General features: G+C 46.9%; 1 protein-coding gene across 11 annotated transcripts in view; it reads left to right on the forward strand.

The window, feature by feature from the left end:
• LOC105495216 (CUB and Sushi multiple domains 2) overlaps positions 1-26557 on the forward strand; it is a 656530-nt gene that overhangs the window by 381400 nt on the left and 248573 nt on the right. For 10 of the 11 annotated variants that reach the window (XM_071096465.1, XM_071096467.1, XM_071096468.1 and 7 more), the window contains exons 11-13: positions 1029-1132; positions 4961-5073; positions 20883-21065. The exons of the other annotated variant lie outside the window; for it this stretch is intronic. In XM_071096465.1, coding sequence (XP_070952566.1) covers positions 1029-1132; positions 4961-5073; positions 20883-21065 — 400 coding nt within the window. The remainder of the gene's footprint in view (positions 1-1028; positions 1133-4960; positions 5074-20882; positions 21066-26557) is intronic. 11 annotated transcript variants of the gene reach the window in all.

A 26557-nucleotide genomic window follows, 5' to 3' on the forward strand; every position in this document is an offset into this window, starting at 1 on the left:
GAACCAAGCTCCAGGGAAACTTTTCAAATTCTAGACCTTCCCAAGTCACCTCCTTGCACTGAAGGCCCAGTCACATTATCCCCCAGAGCCAGGCAGCTAGCAGGTATGTTCAGTTTGCAGATCTGCTAGCAACAGACACTGAATAATTTGTTCTGGAATGTTCCATCTCTGCCATAACTCAGGCCCTGTGCACCTGACTCCTTCCTAGAGCATCCACCTCCCTCCCTTTCCAAGCATCCCCCTTTGGCCTGACAGGGTCATCAGTAGCCTTCAGAATTTCCTCAGACACCCCCATGTCCAGTAGTGCCTGCCCCTGACTCCAGCTGGGTGAGCCATAGGCTCCTCTTCGCTCCCCCAGCCCCCTGTAGCATCCATCGCACCCCAGTGCTATGGTTATCAGTTTGCATTTCTATCTCCCCTTCTTACCAAGGGCAGGGACCATGTCGTGCTCACTGTGGAAACCCACTGCCCAGCCTGGCATATGGCGAGTGCTTAGTAAATATTTGTGGAAGGCAGGATTAAAACAAGAGGGAGGAATCTTGTTGAAATCTCTTTCTGAGAACATTCATTTATTCAACAAATAAACAAATGAAAAGGATGGAGAAAAGCAGGCAGAGGAGAAGATGAGAGAAACTTCTGCAGGTCCCTGGGGGCAAGAGAGCTGAGATTCCACATGTGGCCTGAAAAATTGCCAACAAGCCAGTGGGGATTTCTATGCATTAAGGCGTGAAGAAAGAGTCTAATCATCTCGCTGTTGGCCAGATGTGCCCGGTTGCTGTGACAGCCATCGGAATTGGCCAGATGTGCCATGAACATCTTCAGAAACATCAGGGGGCCCTGGAGACCGCATGGCCTAGAGAGAATAGTTCACTCATTCAAGTGGCACAGAAATGGTCAGTTTGTGTAGGATGGTGTCACCAGTGACTCTGAGCATTGGGACATAACACAGAAAATCCTTCCTCCCCTCAAAGCTTTGGAAGCCTTCCTCACAACCCCTACCCACTCCTAACCCTGTGCTCCCTCCCCAGGTGATCAAGCTTGCCTTTGAGGAGTTTGATTTGGAGAGGGGCTATGACACCCTGACGGTCGGGGATGGTGGTCAGGATGGGGACCAGAAGACAGTTCTCTACATGTAAGTGCAGTGGGGCGTGTTGTTTGGAAGGTGGAATGGTGGCTGGGGTTGGTGAGGTGGGGTTTGTGGAGTCGTGCCTGGTCCCTAGACCATGCTACAGCAAAGACAGTATCCTGCAGTGTTCGTAGTTTCAGCAATAATCCCTCCACCTCTCTCTATTCTGACCAAGGGGAAAAGAGCACTGGGCACCTTCTCACTGAATTCGTATGAAATGTGAACAGAATGAGCAGTCTGTCAGGGGGCGGGGAGATGGAGGTTTTGTGGATGAACCTGGAGCCTTCCACTGGCTGGCTGCTTCCATGCAGACCCTGATACTGCCACCCTGACAATTTTTACTCCAGGCCACATCCAGCCATGGCAGCCTGACCCCAGACAGAGATAATGCAAATGAGTTGCTAATCTTTCTGTGTGCTCAGAACTCCCTGGGAAATGGATGGTTTCAGAGAATCAGGACCATATAGACATAGTGGCCACACTTCCTGAGCTGAAAAAGACCAGTATGACATGTTACAGACAAGGGAGAGGAGAATATCAAGCTGTCATGAGATTCCACTATGTTGAGCCTGTGCTCTTTGGGACCATTTAGCTTCTCTTTTGCCCACCACCAATAGCCTGACTTGAAAACCAGGAAAAAGGCCAAGCGTGATGGTGCACTGATGTAATCCCAGCACTTTGGGAGGCCAAGGTGAACAGATTGCTTGAGCTCAGGAGGTCGAAATCAGCCTAGGCAACATGGTGAAAACCCATCTCTACAAAAAATACAAAAATGAGCTGGATGTGAGGGTGCACGCCTGTAGTCCCAGCTACTCAGGAGGCTGAGGCAGGAGGATAGCTTAAGCCTGGGTGGTTGAGGCTGCAGTGAGCTGAGAGCATTGCATTACACTCTAGCCTGGGTGACAGAGTAAGATCCTGTCTAAAAACAGAAGAAAAAAAAAAAAAGTCAGGAAATGCTTCTGTTCAGGGCATGTGGCTCAGCTTCAGAGACAAACAGGCCTGACCACATCCACCTCCTTTCCAGGAAGGAGGTGGAGGGTCACCAACATTAAACACCTACCACGCTCCCAGGCACTGGGATGGAAACTTTTGCATCAGTTATCTCACTCAAGCCCCGGTGTTATTATTCTTGTTTAACAGATGGGGAGACTGAGGCCCAAAGGTTTCAGAGAAGGTTGATAGCAGAACCAGCACTCAAGTTCATTCTTTTGATTTCAGCAAAGGACAACGTCCCATGCCACACTCCCAACAAGGCTAGCTCCAGGATATCTCTTTCCGGTTCTAATGCTGAATGAGAAATGGCCATTTAGTAACAGCTGGCTTGACCAGAGGCTGTTCTTTTCTGGGTGTTTCTCGCAACTTCCCTGCACCTACCTGGAGATGATGCTAAACAGGCAGTTACATGACTCATCTTATCCAATGGTACCCAGTGAATCAGGTGACATGGCTGGGACCTGGGATTTCTCCAGACAAAGGAATGGAACGTGAGCCCACAGGGCATTCTGCCCCATGCCTAATTCACTGTATTAGTGAGGGTTCTCCAGAGAAACAGAACAATAGGAGATAGAGAGAGAGAGAGAGAGAGATTATGATAGATACATAGATAGATAGATAGATAGATAGATAGATAGATAGATAGATAGATAGATAGAAAATAGATGATAGATGATTGATCGATTGATTGATAGATGATAGATGATATACAGATAGATGATAAGTAGATGATTGATAGATGATAATGATAGAAAATAGATGATAGATGATTGATTGATAGATGATAGATAGATGATACACAGATAGATGATAAGTAGATGATAGATGATTGATAGATGATAGATAGATGGTAGATAGATAGGTAGATAGATAGATAGACAGACAGACAGACAGACTAACAAATAGCAATTAGATGGGCGGACAGATAATTTGTTGTAAGGAATTGTCTCATGTGATTTTGGGAGACTGACAGATCCCAAGATCTTCCAAGTGAGTTAAGAAGCTAGAGACCCAGGATAGTCAATAATGTAGTCACAGTCCAAATGCCAGTAGGTTCAAGATCCAGGAAGAGCTGATGTTACAGTTCAAGTTCAAAACCAGAAATAAGCTGATGTCTCAGTTTAAAGCCAATTGGACAGGAGGAATTCTCTTATTCAGAGGAGGGTCCGTCTTTTTGTTCTGTTTGGCCCTTCAACTGATTGGATGAGGTCCATTCACCTTGGAGAGGGCGATCTGCTTTACTCAGTCTGTTGATTTCAATGTTCATCTCATTCAAATGCATTCTCACAGAAACACCCAGAATAATGTTTGACCAAGTATCTGGGTACCCTGTGGCCTAGTCAAGTTAACACATGCAATTCACCATCACACTTACCTTTCCCCCTCACTTGGTGCGTCCCCATCTCTCATTTTCTGCCCTAGTTTACTGACCCATATGGTGCCTCAGCTCTTTGTGCCCAAGAGACTAGGATCCTAGCTCTCTTTCTTCCACAATCCCAGTGTGCTTTGACATAGAGAAAACCTTGGAATAGCAGAGCTTTTGAAAAGGCTATTGAGGATCATACCATACAATCCCCTCATTTAACATAGAGTGAAAAAGCCCAGAGAGGCTCAACTGCTTGCCCAACGTCCCACAGCAAATGAATGGCAGACTCAGAGCCTGGTGTTGTAATTGGGTCAAACAGAGGAAAAGCAGGGGTCCCAGCCTTTTCCCTTGCTCATCAGCACCCCAGAGTCAGGAGCCAGCACTGGCCTGGCCACAATCCTTACTCAGCTTGTCAGAGCCCAGGCTCAGGGACATCACACAGGCCAAGCTGTTGGATCCCAGGTGCTCTATCCCAGCTCTACTTCCATATCCCCCATGGTGTGATGACCTCTTTGCAACCGACTTGACAGCCTCCCAAGCTCTGAGACCCTGGGTGAAGCAGAGATTAGGACTCATTAGTTCAATTGCCCACTCCACAACCCCCTGCCTCCATCTGTGCTGGTAATTTATCTGATCTCAACAAAATGATGAGGTTGGATTTCTTCTGGAAATCCCAACCTGCACAGGGGACTCCTAGTTCTGCCACTGTATCAGGTTGACCTTGGGGAAGCCACTGCCCATTCTGCACTTCTGTATTCTGTACTATGGACTGACAACCCCTACCTTCCTGGCAGTGGGGCCATTAAATGAGATAATGGGTAGGAAATTGATAAGCACAGTATCTTACATGGGTAGGTGCTTGGGGTTAGGATTCTGAATTGAATCCCCCCTCCCCCCGCACCCATGCTTAAACCCTCTTCTTCAAAAAGAATGTGGCCCTCAGATAATGACTGTACTTTAAGCCTTTTTCCTGATCCTAGAGTGGAAGGAGATGGTTCATTGAAAGAATGACTTGGGTTCCAACTGGGGAAATGGGTTTCTGTGAGGGGAAACCCACATAAAGACAGCAAGGAGGTGGGGGTAGGGGAGGTCTTTTCTGCAATACAGGTCACACAAAAGATCAAAAGTTGCAAGAATGTAGATACCCCCTTGATTGGATTTAGCTCTAACTATCCCTGTCCCCTGAGCAAGTAAGGACACAGATCTCCCTTGTGAACCCAAGGGTCTGGGCTAGGGAGTAAAAGTTGAGATTCAACCCATGAGATTCTACCCATGGCCGAGGGAGAGACAGGATGAGTCTTCCCAGCACATGGAGAGCATGCTGCTGGGCTCCAATGTCGGAAACACAGTGGGGCCCAGAATTTGCCCAAGTGAGCCTGGATCCTGGATAGTCCTTTAGATATCATCAGTCAGGCAGTCATTCTATTCGGGTGTCATGGTGGAGAGCATACCTCTAAATATCTCTCTCCTGCCAGCCTGACAGGTACATCGGTCCCGGATCTCATTGTCAGCACCAATCATCAAATGTGGCTCCTCTTCCAGACTGATGGCAGTGGCAGCTCCCTGGGATTCAAGGCTTCTTATGAAGGTAACTGCTTTTGGCAAGCCAGATGAACTGTGTCCTGGGAGTCAGAGACTTGGGGTCTGGATTTGGAGTCAGAATTTTTCTTTTTTTTTTTTTTTTTCTTGAGATGGAGCTCACTCTGTTGCCCAGGCTGCAGTGCCGTGGCACGATCTCAGCTCACTGCAACCTCTGCCTCCCAGGTTCAAGTGATTCTCCTGCCTCAGCCTCCCGAGTAGCTGGGACTACAGGTGCATACCAACATGCCCGGCTAATTTTTGTATTTTTAGTAGAGATGGGGGCTCACCATGTTGGCCAAGCTGGTCTCGAAGTCCTAACGTCAAATGACCCACCTGCCTCAGCCTCCCAAAGTGCTGGGATTGCAGGCGTGAGCCACCGCTCCCAGCCCTAGGATCCTGGTTCTCCCCTGCACTAGCTTCCTCCCCCTTAGGCATGTTATTCCACTTCTCTGAGCCCCAGTCCTCTCTTTGTTCTGAGGCCCTTCTGGTTGTTTTGAGGATGATCTGGGATAAAACACTTAAAATACTAGGCACGCAGCATCAGATGCACACCTCAGTTCCATCCCCAGTTCATACCTGGTTCATGGAGACTTTTAAGAGGTGTCACTTATTTTTAAAATCTTTAGAGAGGACAGTAGCTTCCCAAGCTACCCTATTTGGGTAGCATGTGATGAGTGAGTGACTCTGTGCATAGGGCTAGGAACAGATAAACACCACTGTTGGTGGCCTGAGAAAGATGCAGACAAGAGTCTTTATCTCTTGCTTAGAATAGGCATTAAGGGAACTGCAAAACCTGGGGCCCAGAAAATACCCTCAACATCATCCTTCTGAACACTTCCAAACCCCCTTTGGCTGGTAACAGCTAATGCCAGTCCCTACAAAGATGGAAGGAGAAGCCATCCACAAGTTACTGTTAAGCCCCTCTTAGGTACCAGACACTAGACCAGCGCAACAGGGACAGACCCATCAAGTCTAGGCGTTGCCTCAAGGGACTTGTGCTCTAGTGGTGAGATGGACGGGAAAGCAAACGAAGTGGCATGCAGAAGAGCTGCCTGGACAGTGCCAGTGGGAGCACAGAGAAGGCAGCAGACATCTTTTCAGGAACGTCTGAAAGGGGATCAGGAAAGGGTTTTGTCACAAAAGTGAGCCTAAAGTCCTCAAAATGACTAGGTGGCTACTAGGGAGACAGGGGCCCAGGGAGCGGGGAGAAGGTGTCCCTTCAGTGTGGCTCACACACCATACCCCCAGTGTACCATAGGTTCCTCCTGCTCCAGGACCTGTACTCTGTTTCCAAACTGGGTACAAGTACACAGGAGGTGTATTCGTGTTCTTGGGCTGGCTGACTTCACACAATGGACATTTATTCTCTCACAGTCTGGAGCCTGGAAGTCTGACATCAAGGCTCAGCAGGGCCATGCCCCGACTCTGGGTAGAATCCTCCCCTGCTTCTTCCTAGCTTCTGGTGGTGGCTGTGAGTCCTTGCTGTTCCTTGGCTGTAGCTGCATCACTCCAATCTCTGCTTTTGTCATCACATACCTTCCTGTGTGTCTCTCTGTCCTCTTCTTATAAGGACACCAACATATTAGACTAAGGGCCCTCCCTACTCCAGTATGGTCTCATCTTAACTTGATTACATTTGCAGCAACTCTGTTTCCAAATAAGGTCGCATTTATAAGTACTAGAAGTCAGAACTTCAGCATGTCTTATTGGGGAACACAGCTCACCCCATCACAGGAGGCTAGCCCATCCTACACTGTCATACAGTGATGTCTCCTGGGGTAAAGATGACAGCTATACTGAGATTTTTTAAGAATAGGAGGCTATGTGTCTAGGGAAGGCAGAACAGCAGACAGAAAATACTTAGACTCTGTGTGCAGATCCTGGTTCTGTCACTTTCTAGCTCCATGGCAGATCATGGAGCCTTTCTCAAGATCTGTTTCTTCATCTGTGAAATACAGATAATAATACAACCTGGGTCACAGAGGTCCTGTGAAGATGGTTAGATTAAGAAATGTGAACATAAGAAATGTTGCAAATTGCAAAGCAATTAGTGAGTGACTAATGAGCCAATACACAGGTAGTTCAATGAGTGGGCTGTTCTAGTGCATAAAATTATACATCAGCAGCTGTGGGGCCAGACAAAACTATCAGGAGACCTTGATTCAGGACCAAGCCCTGTCACTCACTACTTTGAAAAGGGGAGTGGAGATGGATGCAAAGTTTCTAAGTTTTCCCCCATTTCAGAAATTCTATGGATGTTCAGCAGTGAATGTTCCCCAAAGCAGGGAGGAACGATTCCATGTCATCCCCATGCCCTTAATCTGTCCATATTTTGCCAATGGTTTGGATAAGCTGTAAACAGCGTGAACTTGAAAGGGACGACAATATCAGTCAGCAAACAGAGTGCAGAAAGATCTGGGTTGGGTAGAGTCGTTGACTAAATTAGTAGGAAAAGATAAAATGGGAATAAATATCAAGTCATGGTTTAAGACTTAAAAAAATTAGCTGCTGGAATTTATCCCAGGAAGTTAGTTGTGTTTTATCGTGCCCTGAGCAGGCACCAGATAATTGAGCTTAGATGTGGGACCTCAGCTTGGATAGATAAGGAGAGGATTTAAGGCAATTCCTGTAAGAAATGATGATGGCCCCCGAATGTTTATTCAGGGGAGGAAGTAGACTCGGGAGATTTGAGAGCTGTGTCCGGATATTTGAAGGGCTTTCATGTGGGAAAGAGGAATTAGATGCGTTTGGTGTGATTTTGTTGGAAAAGAAAGGGACGTAACACTTGTTGAAACCCTGCTATGTGCCAGAGCTTTGTGTTCATTATCTCGGGGTTTTCACAGATTTTTACCCTGCAAAGACCTGGGGTACCCTCCAGGGACCTCTATGGTAGGATAGGGCATGCCCAGGATGGAGGGTTCTGACCATCCTGCCTCTATTTCTTCTCTTTTCTTCTCTTTTGTTCTTTGTAAGCCTTGTTTTAAGACAGGATTCATAGCTAACCACTGGCTTGAAAGACATTACTTCATCTCATTCATTGCTTACAAGGATACAATGGCTGCTATTTTATAGATGAGGAATCTGAGATTCAGAGGGGTGAAGTAATCTGCCTGAGGTCACACAGAAGTGTGGAAAGTAGCAGAGCTGGGATTTGAGCCCATGTCTCCCTGGCTTCAGAAGCCCATGGATTTTCCCCTTGCCCCAGAAGCCTCCCAAGGTTACATAATTTCAATTCTTTATAAAATCTTTATAAAAGCCAAAGCTTTGCCCCAATCCAACAGACCGTGTATCATGAACCTGGATTCCATGTCACCAGAGGTTGGGAATTTTGTTCAAAAGTTCATTTGTCCATTTCACTCAGCCAGTACTGGCTAAGCTTTTGTTGTGTGACCAACACTTTGCTGGGTGCTGTGATTATAATAGCTAGCAGCCTCGATGTGGTATAAAGCATATGCTATGTGAATGCTGGTCACGGACTAGGTGTCAACAGGACTTCTCCTTGGAGCCGTGACAAATTAGGAAGGGGAGTCTGGGTGTTTAGAGACATAGCAAACCCACAGGGACTGTGTCAGGTTCTGTGCATAGAGGCAGTGGATTCTAGAAAATGGCACAGACTCCGAAATTGCACCAGACCTAGTAAATCTCAGTGTGGTCCCAGCTGTGTAACCTTGAGTCTTGTGATCTCTCTGAGCCTCAGCTCCCCGACTTGTACAATGGAAATAATAATGCCAAGCTTAGAGCATTGTTAAGAGAGTGAAATGAGATCTCAAAGTTCCTTGCACATTGTCTGGCATAGAGATAGTGCCTTCCCCTGGGGATGTCACAAAGTTTCTCTCCAGCCAAATCTTCCACATTTCCTGTCCTCCAGGCCAGGCACCTGGGTCTGCCACCAGGTGCTCTGACAGGCCCTGGGTTTAGGTCGCTGCCTTACACCAGTACTCCCTAGGGCCCTCCCTCCCCAGACTGGCAGAGAAGTGAGGTGGCTCTCTAAGGCCTCAGTGCAGGGCGTGGAGCCAGAAGTGGCAGGAGGCAGAATCAGGCTCGCAGGAGCCTGGAGGCCTCACAGTGCATTGGAACCTGGCCCAGTGAAAATTCAAGGGGCTAAATTGGGTGGACCACGTTTTTTGTTTTTGCCCCTTCCACCTTTGACTTTTTGTTTGAGGGGTGAAGCCCATCGTTCTCACACTCTCCTGGTGAGGAGCCCCCTCTACTATAAAAAGGTGGGTGGGTTGAGTCCCCGGCACCCCGATGTGATTCCCTGTCCTTGTCCATCCTGCTCCCTGGGTTCCTCTCACCTCCACCTCCTGGTTTTCTTTTACCTCTCTGGCTGCTCCTTCACAGCTGCTCCATGGCTCCTTACTGCCCTTCAGAGTCTATCCTTAGCCTTCGGTCCTCTTATTCTAGAACATTCCACAGTTGATCATGTGTACTTCCATGGTTTCAGCCTCAACCCAAACTCTGGTGACTTCCACATCTGTTCTCTACTTGCATTTCGGTCTTCCTGTTACACATTTTGATATGGCTTCCCTCTCAGCCGTCTCAAACCTACCCACCTGTGTAGTCTGCTGACAACAAAATGCCAAGACTGGGTGGTTTACATTTGCAACAACTCTGTTTTCAAATAAGATCACATGTATAGGTACCAGAGTCAGAACTTCAACAAGTCTTTTTGGGGGACACGGTTCACCCCATAACAGGAGGCCGGCCCATCTTTCCTACATGACCACTGTCATACCACGATGTCCCCTGGGGTAAAAATAACGGTTGTACTGTTTTAAGAATAGGAGGTCATGTGTCTAGAGAAGGCAGAACAGCACCCAGTTTCCTCCCAGTTCTAGGGGCTAGAAGTCCAAGGTTAAGGATTTGGCCAATTTGGTTTTTGATGAGGGCTTTCTTCCTGGCTTGCAGACAGCCACCTTCTCACCATGGCCTTGCATGGGCTTTCCTGGGTGCATGCATACACAGGAGAGAGAGAGAGAGAGAGAGAGAGAGAGAGAGAGAGAGAGCGAGAGAGCGCATGAGCCTTGTGGTGTTTCTTCTTAGAAAGACATCTATCCTCTCAGATCGGGGCCCTGTCCTTATGATCTCTTTAACCTTAATTACTTCCTTAGAGGCCCCATCTTCAAATACAGTCATACTAGGGGTTAAGAGCCTCAATACAGGAATTTGGGAGAGTTGGGGGAACACACAAGTTCAGTCTGTAACACCATCCAAAACCAAGCTCACCATCTCTGCCCCCATGCTCATGACCTACACCTGTGTACCCCATCTTCACGAACAGCACCACCATCCATCCCATCCCTAGGCCTCATCTCTGCCTCCTCCTTTTCCCTCTTCCCACCTCTGACTCCATTCCCAGATTCTGTCAGTTTTCCACGTCCCACTTCTCTTTCACTGCTGAGTTGAGTCCCTCCCTCATCCCCTCTCACTTGAATAACAGCAGAGTCTTCCTAACCAGCATCTCTGGCTCTAGTCCTCTCGCTCCCATCTGCCACATGGAGCAGTGATCTTCCCAGAATCCAAATCTGGCACAATTCTCTCCTAGTTAAAAAAATATGACAAGTTCTCATTGATTTTAGGATAAAGTATAACATTTTCTACATGACATCCAAAGTTCTCCATAATAATAATTCCACCAAGTTCTGGTTTCTATGAATCCATTCAAGATAAAAATCTCTCCAGTCGTATAGGGCCTAATTCAGTGCCTGGCACAGAACACATGCTCAGAAAAGCTTGTAGAATTAAATTGCAATGAGGATCTACTCAGTCACAATCAGGTACCCTCCCCAGCACCCTCTCGATTCCCTTTTGGTCCACTTTACCACCGACCTAGTGCACAGATGCCAAGAGCCCATGCATTCTCTATTGTCCTGTAGGATTTGTGGTTGGGCAAACCCAACTTATAATCAGGATCTTCCTTTGACTCCCTGTGTGCCAGTCTCTCCTCATCAATGAGCCTGAATTTCCTAATCTGTGAAGAGGGGCTCATGAATGGTTATCTCTCCAGGGTCTCATGAGGACTCAGTATAGTGAAGCACCCAGCATAGGGCCTGGCATTTAGTAAATGCTCAGTTGGAAGCTTACTCCCTTCTCTGCTTTCCAAGGCCTGCAGCTCTTCTTCCAACCTACGTCATTGCCTGAAGCTTCAGAATTACCTCTTCCTCCTTTTTAGCCCCCCGTTATTCCAACTCCTGGGGAGTTCCACACAGGATAGACATCTCGACTCAGGAATGGGCGGGGGTGGGGGGCGTGTAGCTGGGATGCAGGTTTCCCATAGGATGGCATAAGGCATCCAAGGGCAGAGGCCTCCCATATCCATCATTTCCACCCATTCCTTAGGCACACCTGGCTGCATCATCATCATCAATACCCACTCTGTCCCAATTTGAGCAGAGAGATACAACCTTAGGGGCAGGCAGGTGGCACTCCAGTATCATCCTTTCTTCCTTGTTGAAAGTATTAGCCTGGTGGGAAATTTGGGGCATTTGCTTCCCAGAAATTTCTCCAGTTCTGCTTGTCACAATCCCAGGTCTTGGGGTGGGGGAGAGGACTCCTGATCTGTCAATATCTGAGCACTCTGAGCCAGTCTCCCTCCATGGGGGCGACCAGCTGTGGGAAATGCATTCATAGTTGCAATTTCTTTGCTTCCCAGTAGAACAAGAAATATTTAAGGAACAGGCAATTAGCACTTACCAGAAACATTATAAAATTACATACAACTTGCTAACAAGTTTTAGCATCAATCTGGAAGTCTCCTTGCTTCCTTGCTGGAGTCTGGAATCTGGCAGCTTAATGCTGAATCTGGGAGGCTGGCCCAGGGGAGGAAGAAGCTGGGACCTGGACCCTGCAGACATGAAGGAGCAGGGCAGTAGAGATTATGCAGAGGGGGTGCCCAACAGTCCAGGGCACTTATGTTAGAAATGAGCTCATCTGTTTGTTCAACATTTTCTAAGGCCCTATGATGTGTTGCAGACAATGTTTAGAACACTGAGGCTACAAGGACAGCAAGACAATCTCTGCCTTCACCTAATTCATAGTCCATTTTCAGTAGCATAGAACAAGTGTTAGAAGACAAGGAAATACAAAGGAGGGGCAGCGAATCTTGCTCAAGGGCATCAGGGGAGTCTCCCTGGAGGAAGTGATGTTTGAAACTGAGACTTGCTTGAAGGATGAAAAGGAGTTTGTCAGACATCCTTGAGAGAGGGAATAGGTAGGCTTAGAAAGGTGACATGCAGATAAGATTGAAGCTAAAACCTCAGTAAAAATAAAGTCTGAGAGCAAGTTGGGGAGAAGAGGGCCAGGACTTGCTCTCTGCAGGCAGTGCCAAATCCCCTTCTTCAGAACTTCACTCCAGTGGTGGGCACTGCTGAGCCCCTGGAAGAGGTGGTGTTGGAGGCAGACTTCAAAGGAGGCCAAGGGCAGCTGACCAGCATCACTGACCACTCCCTCTAGGATACCGCCCTTCCTCTTGTCAGATGCCAAGCACATGGCTATTTTCAGCCTCTCGTCTGTTATTTTCGGTACACCTCTACTTCTTGTCTTTTCCACATAAACTGGAAGGCCCAAACATTCCAACTTTGGCCAAAAATATCACTAACATGTTCCTAAGACGCTCGCTGAGTTTCCATGATACCTCTAAAAGTTTTTCAGGCACCGGGAGCCAAAGTTGAGCTGGATACAAGCAGCAGCTGCCTCTTCTCAAAAAGTCCCAGTGGGATCCAGCCTGTTCTAGCCCCTGGAGACTGGGCTGGCAAACAGCAGAGGATGTTACCACATTAAAATTTGGCAGGAAGTAATTTGTCAATGAGATGTACTCTCTAAATACATAGCTTTTGCAAATGGTAAGCTTCAGTTTGGGGCCAACGCAGACAGCTTGGAGGCTACCTCCATGTCCATTGTTTCCAGCCTCCTTTGGCTGGTGACAGACCTATGACAGTGTTATGGAGGAAGGAGATGGGGAGGGAAGAATGTCACCCACTTCATCCAGCCATACCTCCATTCCACTTGTGGAAATCGTGTGCGGAAGAACACATCAGTCCCCATAGGTACACGTATAGATGTGGGGTCTCTCACCTCCTGGTGCCCTTCGCATCATCAGAAGTAGAAAAGCAGAGTGGAGTGTGGTTATGAGGCAATCCAGGCGATCTGGGCATGCCCACAGGGTGATCCTAACGCACCGAAGATGTCCTGGTCACTCACTAGGGGTTTGTGCTGATTCAACAATGGGTCTGAGCACTTAGTAGGCATAAGACACTGGGCTTGGTTCTGGAGATACAAAGAGTGGAGGGGATGTGACCCTGGCTCTGAGGAGCTGACAACCCACAGGATGGAGCTTAAATGACTTATTGTTCATCAAACCAGGTCCTTCAGGGTCTCCCTCCAACCATTTCTCTGGCCTCTTCTCTCCATCACTTGAGCTTCCCACCACACTGAGCTTCTAGCTCTTCTGTAAACTCTACAGTCTTGTCCTCCATTTCTCCTTTCCTCCTGTTTTCCTTCTATCCTCTCCTCCATCCTCCCCTCATCATTCCTCAAAAGTTTATTGAATCCCCTCTCTGTGCCCTGCACTTCACTAGAAAAGCTGGGATATAGACATTTCAAAAAACATTGGCTCAGTCTTCAAGAAACTTACCAATTAACAGTGGGAAACACACACCCAAAACTGCAGCACCCGTTGCTATAACAACAAAAATGTCCAAGGGGGCTGGGAGCGAGAGAGAAAGAGCTCCTAAGGCTGCCTGGGCGATTCGAAAGAAGGTCCCAGATGGGAACACACTTGCACCAACGCTGAAAGACAATTCTTTGTCTGGTAGACAAGCAAAGGGTGTTCACTTCAGGAAGAGAGGATGGCAGGTGCCACGTTAGAGCCGTGTGAAGGGCAGTTGGGCTCTGCAAACATCAGCGACAATAACACTGAGGAAATACGGCTAGTCACTGGTTACACACTGCATGCTGGACATTTTGACAATTATCTTGTGTACAGAAGCTCATTTAATCCTCACAACAACCTTGTTATTATTACCCTTTCCATTTTACGGATGACAAAACTAAGGCTCAGAGAAAATAAGTCACATGCCCAAGGTCTGTTCCTTAGTATCGGAGCCAGGATTTAGATCCTAGGCTTTGTGATGCCAGAGCTCTCGCCACTGCACTATTCCACCTCCCTACAGATCACCCAGTACCGTGCCGTGTGCATCTCAAGGTCGCCAATGGCCAAAGAGCAGGCTGGGTGGGAGGGGTAGGCCAGGGCCCTGCCATGCTGAGGAGTTAGGGTTTTAGTCTGTGGACTTGGGGAAGCTGTGAAAGGATCAATGAGCAGGGGATAGTAATCATCAGATTTTTCTTTCTTGTGCTGCTTTGTAGAGTATGAAATAGAAGGAAGAGCCAGGGGAACCATAGGCTGCTACTGGCACCCAGATGAGGAGCTGCAAGGGCTGAACTCAGGCAGGGAGAGACGGGGTGGAGAGCAGAGGGTTCTGGGTATGTGGGAGGAGGAGTCAACAGGAGGAGACTAAGGAGAGCTGAGGGAGAAGGACAAGGCAGAATCCAGGCTGACTCCCAGATTTGAACAACCTCTAAGAAACCTGTCCAGTGCTCTCAGCCAGAGGCCTGAGCTACCCCTTCTGCTGTCACCCAAGTCATGTGGTCAGGTCTACATCCTCTCCATTGTCCTTGTCATTTGTATTGGAATTACCCACCTGACTATGAGTTCTCCAGGGGCAGGGGCTGTGGGGCAGGCAATGCTGTACCTTTAGTGCTTAGTGTGGCATTTGGCAAAGTTTCCATGCAAAATGTTAGCTGAGCTCATACGTTAAACAGAGTATTCTGTGTGTTCCAGGGACTGTGCTAAGTGCTAGGTACACCGTGATCAAAGATACATAATGGATGCCTACCTTCATGGGGCTTACATTCTATGGGGTGGGAGTGAGGGAGGCTGGGTGGTGAATCATCTTGTGCCCAATGCCCAGCCAGAGCTCCAGAAGAACAAATTTTCATCCTTTTATTCACTGTTATACCCCCAATGTCTAGAACAGTAACCAATAAAATACTTGTTGAATGAACAGATGGGTAGTTACAAGGGGCATCATTGCTATAAAGGGAAAAAATAGGGTGCCAAAAATGGGAGGGTTGCTTGAGCCCAGGAGTTTGAGGCTGCGGTAAGCTGTGATAGCACCACTGCACTCCAGTCTGGGCAACGGAGCAAGACCCTGTCTCAAAAGAAAAAATAAAAAGAATGGGGTGCAAAGAAAGAAAAGTAAAAGGGAAACGTCTAAGATCGAAGATGTATGGTCAAGGAAAATGTCTCGGAGGAGGTAACATTTTAAACCAAAGTCTGTTAATGCAAGGCGTTAGTCATGCCAACGGAAGAGGAGAGGAAGCTCAGGCTAGGGGAACAATGAGTTAGTGAAGGAGCCAGTGAAGCCTCCCAGCCTCATGTGAAAGGCAGCAAATCCTCATCTTCCTCCAAGCAGTGCCTCCCCTCTTGGAGCACATCAAATAGTGAATTTATAGAACCACATGATACAGTCCATTCTGTACAGACATTTTCATAAAAGATGATTCCAATTTGGTATTAGAAATGGAAAAACCTGGGGAGAAGAGTGAGGTTGATCACAGATGATGGGGATAAAACAGCCGAGAAAGGGGAAAGCAAATATGCTGAGTGGCAGAGCTCAGTCATGATGGCCTTCTGAGGCATCTTAGAAGCAATCATCTCATGTTTTCCAGTTTGCTTTTGGTAGGCAAAAGGGGAGAGACAGGAGCAACGTTCATAAAACGGAATTATATTAAACCAGATAACAGGAAATTGCATGTGTGATTTTTCTGAAGTCAAAATCCATTTACCTATTTGCAATTCTGGGTCCTGACGTCAGACTTGGTCAGCACCTGACCAGAAGTGTCAGATCAAACACCTTTCAGGCAGGCCAGTAGAGCACAGGGAGCCCTTTACAGAAAGACAGGGACCTTGGTCCCTGTGTTTCCAGCAGGAGTTGACTCTGAGCTTGGAGAGAAGGCTTAGGCCAGGACAGGAGGCGTCAAAGGGACAGAAGCCAGCCAGCAGCCCCGTCTGCCTTCCTGGAAGGAGCTCCCAAACTCTCACCCCACCCTGCTCTGTTCTTCCTCTTCCTTCTACCCAATCTTGGTTCTCTGGGCAACACATCCCCCTATGCCTTGGAACTCTTTGCCAAATGCTCCCTTTAACCTGAGTTCCCATGACGTCACCATGACCCTGTAGCCCTCTGCAGTGCTAGAAGCTCACTTCCCCACGCTGAATGAACTTCACCTTGAGAGGGGCTCGTATGCTCGCTCGCCAATGCTGTTCCACCCACGTGTAAACCCCTTCCCCTTTGACCTTATGCTGTCTCCAGCTCTGACACTTTCTACCCCTCCTCATCACTGTCACTGGTCTCCTCCTCCCTATTTGCCATCACCTTGCCTCTCAGGCCTTGACCTTCTCACTTTCTTTCAGTGTACTTCACCCTGGCTGCAGCTGGACCTCATCATCAAGCACCTCTGAAATCTCAACTCCACATACTTCAGCTTTTTCACATGACACTCCCTCTACTCCTGCCCATCATCCCTTCCCAACCCCTATTTCCCCTATCGCCCCCTGGTCCCTTCACCTCTTTCCTTCTTCATCCTAAGCCCCTTGGATAACACTTTGGCCATTCTTTTGAACAACGTCTTCAGCTCCTTTGCCCCACTGTCTTCCATTTCTCTAAGCCCAATCCCCCCTCACTCAGTCAATCCTCCTACCCCTTCCTCTACTTCTACAGGAATCGAGTGGTCAAAGGCTGTTGGGACAAGTCATATAGCCCCGCTTGATGGTATCCCTATAAATGAGTCATCTGCACCCTCAGTGGGCCCCAGAGGTGCATTTTAATCCATCTAGGCATGATTTCCTCTTCCTCTGACAGCTTCAGACATTCTCCTCAAGTTGTTTTCCCATGACTTGTCCCTCACCTTCAGCAAAGACTGTGACCTCCTCCACTTAGAAAATAGAGCCTGTGTCATCACAGGATCTCCCTTGGTCTCCTGCCATCCTACCTGAAAACTCACTGCCACCACTTCTTCCCTCTTGACTGCGGTCTTGAGGGAAGGAGCATCCCTTGTGGTCTCTAATGTGTGCTCTCAGTCCCATGCCTCTCTCCTCTGGAGCCCCTGTAGGGACCCCCTTCTCCTCCAAATCGTCAACTAACCATTCAATACATCTTTCCTCCCACCCCTTTATTCTTCTCTAGCATTTCAATATGGTCAAGTTTCCCCTGTACTAAACTACTTTAACCACTCCCACCCAGGCCATATGCCTCATGAGCTGCTACCTAATTTCTATGGATAGAGTGGTATCACCTTCTCTTCTCCTGTTGGGTGTTGGCCTCATCAGTACACACAATCCTGACAGTATCAATGTGACCTCTTTTTGCTAACCTGTTTTACAATCCTATATAAACTTGCCTGCAGAATTCAAGGCTTTTGATCTTCTTGAAACTCATTCTTCTCTAAGCTCCTGTGACCCCACTCTCCCAGTCTAGCATTCTGCTGGTCCCTACATTGTCCCTAACTGTCCTGTCCTGGACCAACATCCCTTCTCACTCTCCTTGGGTCGTTTCATCCTTCTCATGGCTTCTTTTACAATCTACGAGCTGAATTTCTAGATCAGACTTCTCTCTTGAACTTAAGACCCATGTAGCTACTTCCTACTAGATATTTCTACTTGGAGGTCCCACTAGTACCTTAAAACTCAGCATCTCCTACTGACGATTCCATTCAGACCTATCTATACCTCTTCTTGCATTCTTGTCTCAGTGAGGGTACACCCAAGTGCCAAGACCAGGCACTTAGTTATATAACTAAACGTTAGCTGTGACAATAACTATTGGGTAATTACTGTCACTCCTATATCACAGTCCTACAAACAGTCTTACCTCTGGAACTGGGCAAGGGTTCTTCCCTCCATCTAAGGCCCTTCCTTCTCTCCTGCTGTTCCTTTTCACCTTCCTGGTTCCACCACAGCCTTAGGGCCTCAGCTTGGACACCACATCCTGCAAGAAGCCTTTCCTGACCCAGGACTGAGACTAGGGTCAGGTGAGCAGGGCACTCATGGGCACGAAATTTAAGTGATGGGGGGAAAAAACGCAACAATTAAGATATATAACACTTAATGCAAATTGTTTTAAAAAATAATATTAATGTGAAATGTCCATGTTAAAACACATCTACATTTGAATCAAAGACAGTCTCTGACAGTGCTGGGACTATGGTGAGACCAGTGAGGTGAGTCATCTGAGCATAGGGTTGGATCCAGGCTTTATTTTAAATGTTGGTATTTTTCTTCATTGTGAACTGGATTTATGGCATTAATTGTGATTTTCTAAAAAAAAATATTGCACTAAGATATTATTTGTCATGATAACTGAGATTTTGGTGCCCCTCGAAATTTTGGAGATGAGGTTAGTACTTCCACTCTCCACACCCTATTTCCAGACTGATCCTCCAGGTTTGAGTTAGGTGCTTCTCCTATGTGCATCCACAGCACAAATCCCCTGTATCATAAATACCTGTTTCTTTGTCTGTTCATTTCTTGAGGGCAGAGACCATGTCCAGATGTCAAGGATCTAGCAAAGCAACTGGCACACAATAGGTGCTCATTGCATTGTGCTTAAGTGGGTGCCCGTGATTGAATGATGGTAGGAGAAAGTGATGGGTGGGTGGATGTGGGCATGTGCGCAGGGCTGTGCCTGCACAATGGGAAGGCTGGGCAGATTCCTTCATCCCCCTTAGTATTCCCTTTCTCTTAAGCCAATCACAGACTAGCTGCTGTGGGCAGGAACACAGGCACACGTACCCCACATGCATATCTCCTACAGCAATGGTAGGGCCTCGCTAGGAAACCTTATATCTGGGTTCTGCCCCTGGCAGCAGGAAGGATCCAGCTCTGGCTTCAAATGCTGTGTAACTTTCACCAGGTCTCAAAATGCCTGCAGTGACAGCCCTCCCACCCCAGGCTATATCCCAGAAAGCATATCTGGGGACATCTGGAGGCAGGTGGGTTCTGCTGATTGCTTCTCCACATTGACTTATCACAGGGGCCCCTTATTCTTTCCTTCAGATGCCCTGGAGCTCTGGGACCTGGAGCAAAGGGACCATGTTCCTGGAATGCCTCAGTGTATCCCCTCCCCCATCCCTGAGCCTGAGCAAAGCCAGCTTCAGAGGGGGTTCAGCTATGTTTTCAGCAGGCGTACTTGTAGAGGGTGAGGCTGGGGCACATGTGAGGTGAGAGGCAAGTAGGCTGACTTACATTTGAGATGCCTCACACCTGGCACATGGTCACACAGACTCCCCTGCACAAAGGAGGGGACCCTTGTTGCTCGACTTAGATGATCACACACACACACACACACACACGCACACTAACACACACACAACCCCAGCCATAGAATACCTTGTCCTGCCTGCTCTCAGCACAAAGCTGGCAGCCTTCATTTTGCAGTAACATGAATGCAACAGTCAAGAGCCCGTCCATAAAAGGCAGTGCCTGGAGCTGATGGCAACTCTGACCAGCCCACAGAAGCCCCACAGTGTGGTAGGAAAGCCTTTGCAGAATCATCCCTGTCAGGATCACACACACCAACTTCAGGGACTGCGGTGCCTGACATCCCATGATGGTGTCTACAGAACAGGCAGGGTCCCTTTGTCCTGAGAATCCTGGGTAGGTGTCCAAAAAACTCCCCTGATGACTCTGGGCCCCTCTCTCCCAAATCGCAGGACTCATACAGTCCTCACCTCACTGTCTAGCACTGGCTTCATGACTTCCTGTCTGTCCTGCAGGACGCCCTTCTCCCCGGAAACAGAGCTCCTCCCTCAGAAACAGAGCTTCTCTCCTTCCCTCTTCTTCCTCCTCCCTTCCACCACCCCCTCCTTGTCCATCTCTCACAGCATTAAGCACAGCATGAGTGGAAGTGGGGGTGACTCCAGAGGAAGCTCCAGAGGCTTGGCCGGGACATACTCCTTTCCAGAAGCGTCTGAGTCCTGACTGCCTCTCCAGTGAGGTAGCTAGCCCATCATGCCCACTGGGTTCAGGACCCCCAGAGCTGTCTCAGAGAACCCACTCCATGTCTGACTCACCACTGTTAACTCAAGTGAACTTTCAAAGCATACTCAGTGAGTCATTTGCTTCATTTTACCTGCTACCATCTCAAATTGAATTAAGGAAACATCTCCATGAAGGTGCTTCCACGTCAGCAGGCAGTGAACATTTATTCTCAATTAATCTCTGGTTTGAGAAAAAGACGGGGAGCAAAGCCTCAACTGCTGTGTCGTCTTGCACTTGCCTTTGCTGCTCAGAAATGGACTGTACTTGAGATCTGTCATGTGACATTAGCAGTTCAGATGCAAGATCAGGTTCAGTGAGGAAGTCTCCAAAGACTTCTAATGCTGTGGAACTTGTTGCTCCTGGGACAGGTAACCTGTGAAGAATGTAGACCCACCTTCTCCCTAAAATTGCTTCATCTCATATTGGATTTAGGGAGAGGTAAGGGGTCAAAACATCCAAGCATCTAGAACACTTTATGTGGACACAGAGTCTCAGGCACTTGATAGCTGGAAGCCCATTCATCCTAGGATGCTGCAATGAAACAGGACATTGCAGGATTTCTCACAAACCTCATTCCTTATAAGAACATTGAATCCTACCTGTGTCACTCTGAACACTGACTTATGGCAGAAGAGCAGCAGAGCATGTCATGTGGACCTTCAGCTCCAAGAGAGGTATAAAGTCACCTTTTGTCTCTGTTTTCTCATCTTCCTGTCTTTCAGAGATCGAGCAGGGCAGTTGCGGTGACCCTGGCATACCTGCGTATGGCCGGAGGGAAGGCTCCCGGTTTCGCCACGGTGACACACTCAAGTTTGAGTGCCAGCCCGCCTTCGAGCTGGTGGGACAGAAGGCAATCACATGCCAAAAGAATAACCAATGGTCGGCTAAGAAGCCAGGCTGCGTGTGTAAGTGAGCAGGGAGGAGGCCACGCCAGGGTCTTCACCGAGAGGCAGGGGCCCATTTCCTAGCTACTCCAGGGGCCCCGTCCCTGGGAACCTTGCAGGTTGTAACAAAAGCTGCACTCTGGTTGGTTTATTCTACTCCTCGGAACGTTGCTGGTGGGGTCCTCATTTCTGGCAGGCAAAGTCGACTATAGCACTGAGAACAAGTGCTCTTGACGTTTGGTGATGTTCTTCAATGCCATCTTACCCTTCTTGGTGATCCTTAAGAGCAAGGAGATACCACTGGGGCTTAGCCCACCAGGCTCAGACCCAGACATTTCCTACTCACCCTCATTGCCACCACTGGCACCATCTAATCAAGCAAGGTGGAAGGGACTGGCAAGTTTGTAAGACTGTAGACACCACCAACCTTCAGTGCTGTGGGAAACTGGCCTTGCCAGGATATAAACAGTTTCCTAAAATTGCTTCATCTCATATTGGATTTAGGGAGGGATAAGAGATCAAGCTATCTTTGGACTGTTGATCTTTTGGGGAAGGGGTTGGTGTTGAGTTGTCTGTTCTGTAGAGATAACAAAGAAGCCCTTCTTCCTTCCTCTTGGATGACCTGACCATACTTTGCAGCACAAATGACATCTTAAATTTTCAGTCGCAGCGGGATTGGCAAGGATGAGGGGCTGTGTATAGCCAAGGGAGGCCCAGGCATGGTCTCTGTTGGGAAATCAAAATTTCCAGCTTCTCTGGGCTGTCACGTCTTCTCCCATCCCTTGTCACTCCACCTTCTCCATCTCTTTCCATGTGCTTCTCTCAGGGAAAGACAGGCATCCTGATCCTCAGATCCTTCCCCCGGCTCAGTGTGTTACTTGGGGTCTTGAGTTCTGCACACTAGAGATCGGTTATCCCTCGGGGCTGGGAGAGGAATAGCCTGGGAGACTGTCAGGGTCTCTGTGATGACTGAGAGTTTGGTGTATGAGTTGATGAGTTGGGATGTACCATGGTGATTATACTTTCTAAATGAAACAAAAATCACTTTGTCTGACAAAGCATTTTGATGACTTTTGAGTTTATTTATGTAAAAAGTCTTGAGAGGTTTAAAGATCAAATCACCCTTAAATACACATTGAACAAATCACCCTTATTGAAAAAAAAAAATTGAATGATATCTGCCCATCTCTGCTCCCCACTGTGGTTAGAATATAGAGCCCAACAGCATTAGCCGCGTAGCATGCTGGGAGCCACAAGGACCTGGAGGAGCAGGGAGCAGCTCAGGGCAGGCAAACACAAAGGCTCTGTCCATTGCAGAGACCAAGCCCAGGGACGGGTGCACGGGGCAGGGCTCTGTAGAGGCAGGGCCTGAGAAGATAAAGGTACACACAGTGGGAGCCCCAGGTGCCATGGGGGCTTAATCTCTTCAATCCATCTAGATAAAACAAGGCAGGGAGAAATGGAGGAGGATCTAGCTTCTGCGACAAAGAGCTGGGAGGATTGACATGGGAAGCAAAACCAGCCAGCCTCTTAGGACCAGGATAAGGTTCACTGTCCCTCAAGCTGAAAGAGGCAGGTAGCAGAATGCCAGCTGAGGAACTGTTGCTTGACCCCTCCAAGAGTTTACTTGGCTCTTTGGCTCTTAGGAGCAGGTTTAGAACATCCTTGTAAAACCTTTACCAAGGGCAGAAGACCTTGAAGTGCTGCCCAGCAGGCCCTTGGTGTTCACAAGCAGGGCTGGCAGCCTCCAGTGAGCTGGGCACTGCTTGCAAACAGCTGAGAAGGAAAGAGGATAGGGCTGTCTCGACAAGTACGTGTCAGTGCTCCCTGTGGTTTAAAACAAGGATGAGGGGCCTGAGGCTTATGGATGAAAGCTAAGCAGGTACTCTGGGGAGACGACATGGCATTTCTTCTTCTAGACAATTCTGGTTTAGAGCAGGATGACATCCCCAGGCACTTCCATCACGCAAGTGTGTCTGGACATTGGAGAGTAACGGGACACAGCTTGAATCTCAGGGATGCTGGCTTCCATGGAGGAAGCCAGAGGGAACGAACTGGCCCCATGCCTTTGCAGCATATAGCCAGGTCACACTTGCATTTCAACAAAGTGAGGGACTTCCATCTGCCCACTCTCTACGGAGTACCCAGCAGGCAAGCTGATGCTTTTATAGGTCCTGGGCTTTGCCCTCAGAGAGCTGATAGTTCAAGTGCTGATAAGAAAGTATGGTGATAAGAAAGGCCTGGTGCACTGAGATGACTTTGGTGTCAAAATCTGAAGACCAGATTCTTAGTTCTAGCTCAGCTTTGTGACTAAAGCCAGGCATCTTCTCTCTGGATTTTCATGTACTGACCTATCCAATAGGGTAGCACTCCATTCTGGCTCCAAAAATTCTAAACCTCTATGATCATATTTATAGAAAAAGATCACTACGACATGAATAGTCCTCACATTTTCCACAATAAGTACCTGGAAGCTACTTTGAAAGTGGATCGTTATAGAGCAGGTCATACTTTGGTTGGGGGACAGTGTTAAACTTTGGTGTTCTGCTGTTAACTCTAGATCAAATATATTATAGTGTTATCAATAGAAAAGGGACAATACCTATAAACGTCTATAAAAATATAAAATATAAGGTTGGTCTCTGTGTTTTATAAAGTGCTTATAAATGTACATACAAAAGCTCCTCTGGCAAAAGTCAGCATAAGTGCCCTAAATTTTACAATACATTAGTCACAATAAATATTAATACAATACTTGGCAAACAACATTGCCCTTTCCTTATTGAGAGCTAGAAGGGGATTGGGGATATTAGTTCAATGGCTCAAATTTCTTTGAGAAGTTGCCTGAATAGATGCAAAGTATTATATTGTTCTTCTCTTGAAATCTTTTCTTCAAAACAACTCTTTACTAGGGAATTACCTTGCCAAGAATACACAAATACACTCTTCCTTCATGTTCCAAAACATATTCTGTAGCAAGCAGAGACTTCAGAATCATTTTGTTGGCTTTCGAGCTGCCCTCACAGTAGTAGATGCTCAAAAGATAGTCTTTTGTTAATTTAGGTTTTTAAGAAGATGATTTATCTCACAGTGAAAAACGTTTTGAAAGAAAAGATGGAACCAGCTTCTTTGCTCTTACTCTCTGGTCCTTAGTTAATTCACATCTTCAGGGACCCATGCTCAAAATCAATGGGAAGTAATACCACTTTCCATCCATTCAAGCTATTGACCGCCTGTCTTCCCTGTGCTGAGCACCATGCATTGGATTCAGAGTTGTTCATTCTCTGCCTAGGAAATTTGCTCATCCTGGCTATCATGGTGGGAAAACTTTGGCCAGGCTGCACATATTCTTTACCTTCCAGAAGCTTTGCCCATTTTACCTCCTTCCTTACAAAAGAATAGAGAGCATTTCCCATACAATCTTGTCCAGTTATTCTTCCACCACAAGAGATACAATGGGAAGGAAGATACAAATAACTGATAGTGGTTTGCACAATACTTCATGCTTTGTTGACAGGCTGGCAGAATGCTTCACACTTCTTAAGGAAGCCAGGGAACCAATTATCAATCCATTAGCAGCCACTTTCAAAAGAAGCTTCAAAACAGCCTTCACCAGAGATATGCCATGAATGCATGAATGCATACTTTCCTTTGCCATTTTGTAAACCACCTTAAGAAGATGTGAATCCTAATTGCTCAGTTCTTAATGTGTATAGTATATGTGTGAAATGTGAAGGCAGGGACTTCTTGGATGTATACGATTTAAGTTACAAATCAGCAATCTAATCTTGAGAGGTCAAGGGAGGGAAAATTGAATCCTTGGGTGCTCAGGGAAAATGTCCCAGAAAATACAAGACTTGAGCTGGGCTTTTGGAGAGTTGGAAGGGAAAGTAGGATTTTCTAAACAGAGATGCTGTGGGAAACAGCCCTCTGCTGGTATCTTCCAGTCCTTTACCCTGACTTCCTCTTACTTCTCCCACCTTCTGTTCTGGTAACACACACACACACACACACACACACACACACACACACACACACACACACATATGCTGGAATGAATTGGGTAATGGGATCTGCAAGAAGCTGGTCTCTCCCGTGGACCATTACTCTAGAGTCGAGTTGCTCAAACTTAGCACTATTGCTATTTTGGCCCAGATAATAATTTTTGTGTGGAGCAGTCTTGTGTATTATAGGATATTTAACATATCTCTGTCCTCTGCCCACTAAATACCAGTAGCACCCGCCCCACACACCAGTTGTGGCAGCCAAAAATATCTCTATACATTGCCAAATATTCCTTGGGGGGAAAAAAATCACAGATGAAGAACCACTAGTCTAGGATAACTTAGTTTTGTCAAATTCCAAATATGAAGAATCCTATGGATTTGTGTTTTAAGTGAGGCTATGATTAAAGTCTGTAGCATTATGACAATGGGAAGGCATGGGTTAGAGGAGGATGCAAATTTTATTAAATGTTCTACATTATTGGGAAGATATGAGTCCTCCCTACTATGTTATGGAGTATTTATTCTCTCAATTTATGGATTAAAACAAGGTTCAAAGAAATGTAACTAACACAATGGCCATAGAACCACTAAATAATAGGCTGGAATTTGAGCTATTAATTGACAGAGCAGCAATTTGCACCCAGGTTCTTGCTGCAAGTCCTGCACTCTCCATTGCGCTAGATTTCTAGAAGTTTAGGGATCATCTGAAAAGTAAGGCCAAGGAAGCCTTAGGGCAAAATTCTAGGCCAGAGTACAGAAGCAAACTGCTGGCTGAGTTACCTTCATGAAGTAACAAAGGTTGACAAGAGTTAGTTCTAAATCCAAGAAAGATAGATTTGTGACCCTTATTGGAACTCTGTCAATATTGTATACCCCCAACATACAATATACTGGGGTTGGAACCTCTTCTTAATCTTTACTTTTTCTCCGTTCCTTCTACCCATTCATTTATTTATCCATCTTGATTTATTGAGTACCTGCTATGTACAAAGTCAGCTGCATAAGAGGGTATGGCTGTTTCTGGTCAAATTCTAAACTGAAGGGCCTTTGGGGATGATCCTCCTCAGGTTAAAGAGACAATCTCATGGTGCCATGTTCTATATAATGTGCTGTAACTCTATCTCTAGACGTATCTGGAGCTCAAGTGCCAATACTTGACGTAGACTTTTGGTATGTTCTCATATCTTTAAAGTTTAAGCTAATTTAATGGTTTAAATAAATCTAAAAGTTTAAATAAAGAAAATATTCGTATTCTCTCTCCCTTAAACCAAACTGACTTCAAATTTGACCAGTCTTTTTTTATTCTTACCCATCTATACACATATGTTCTGTGGTCTTCATCAGAGTGGGCATACCATTTTGCATTCTATGTTTTAAAGCCCATATTCTGTTGTGAATCTTACCATGTTGCTACATGTATTTCATAGTTATCATTCTTAAAAATCTATGGGTTCTTCTGTCAAGTGAGTAAACCATGACTTATTCAACCAATTATATTCAATTATT

Source organism: Macaca nemestrina, chromosome 1, assembly GCF_043159975.1.
Source record: "Macaca nemestrina isolate mMacNem1 chromosome 1, mMacNem.hap1, whole genome shotgun sequence".
Lineage (NCBI taxonomy): Eukaryota > Metazoa > Chordata > Mammalia > Primates > Cercopithecidae > Macaca > Macaca nemestrina.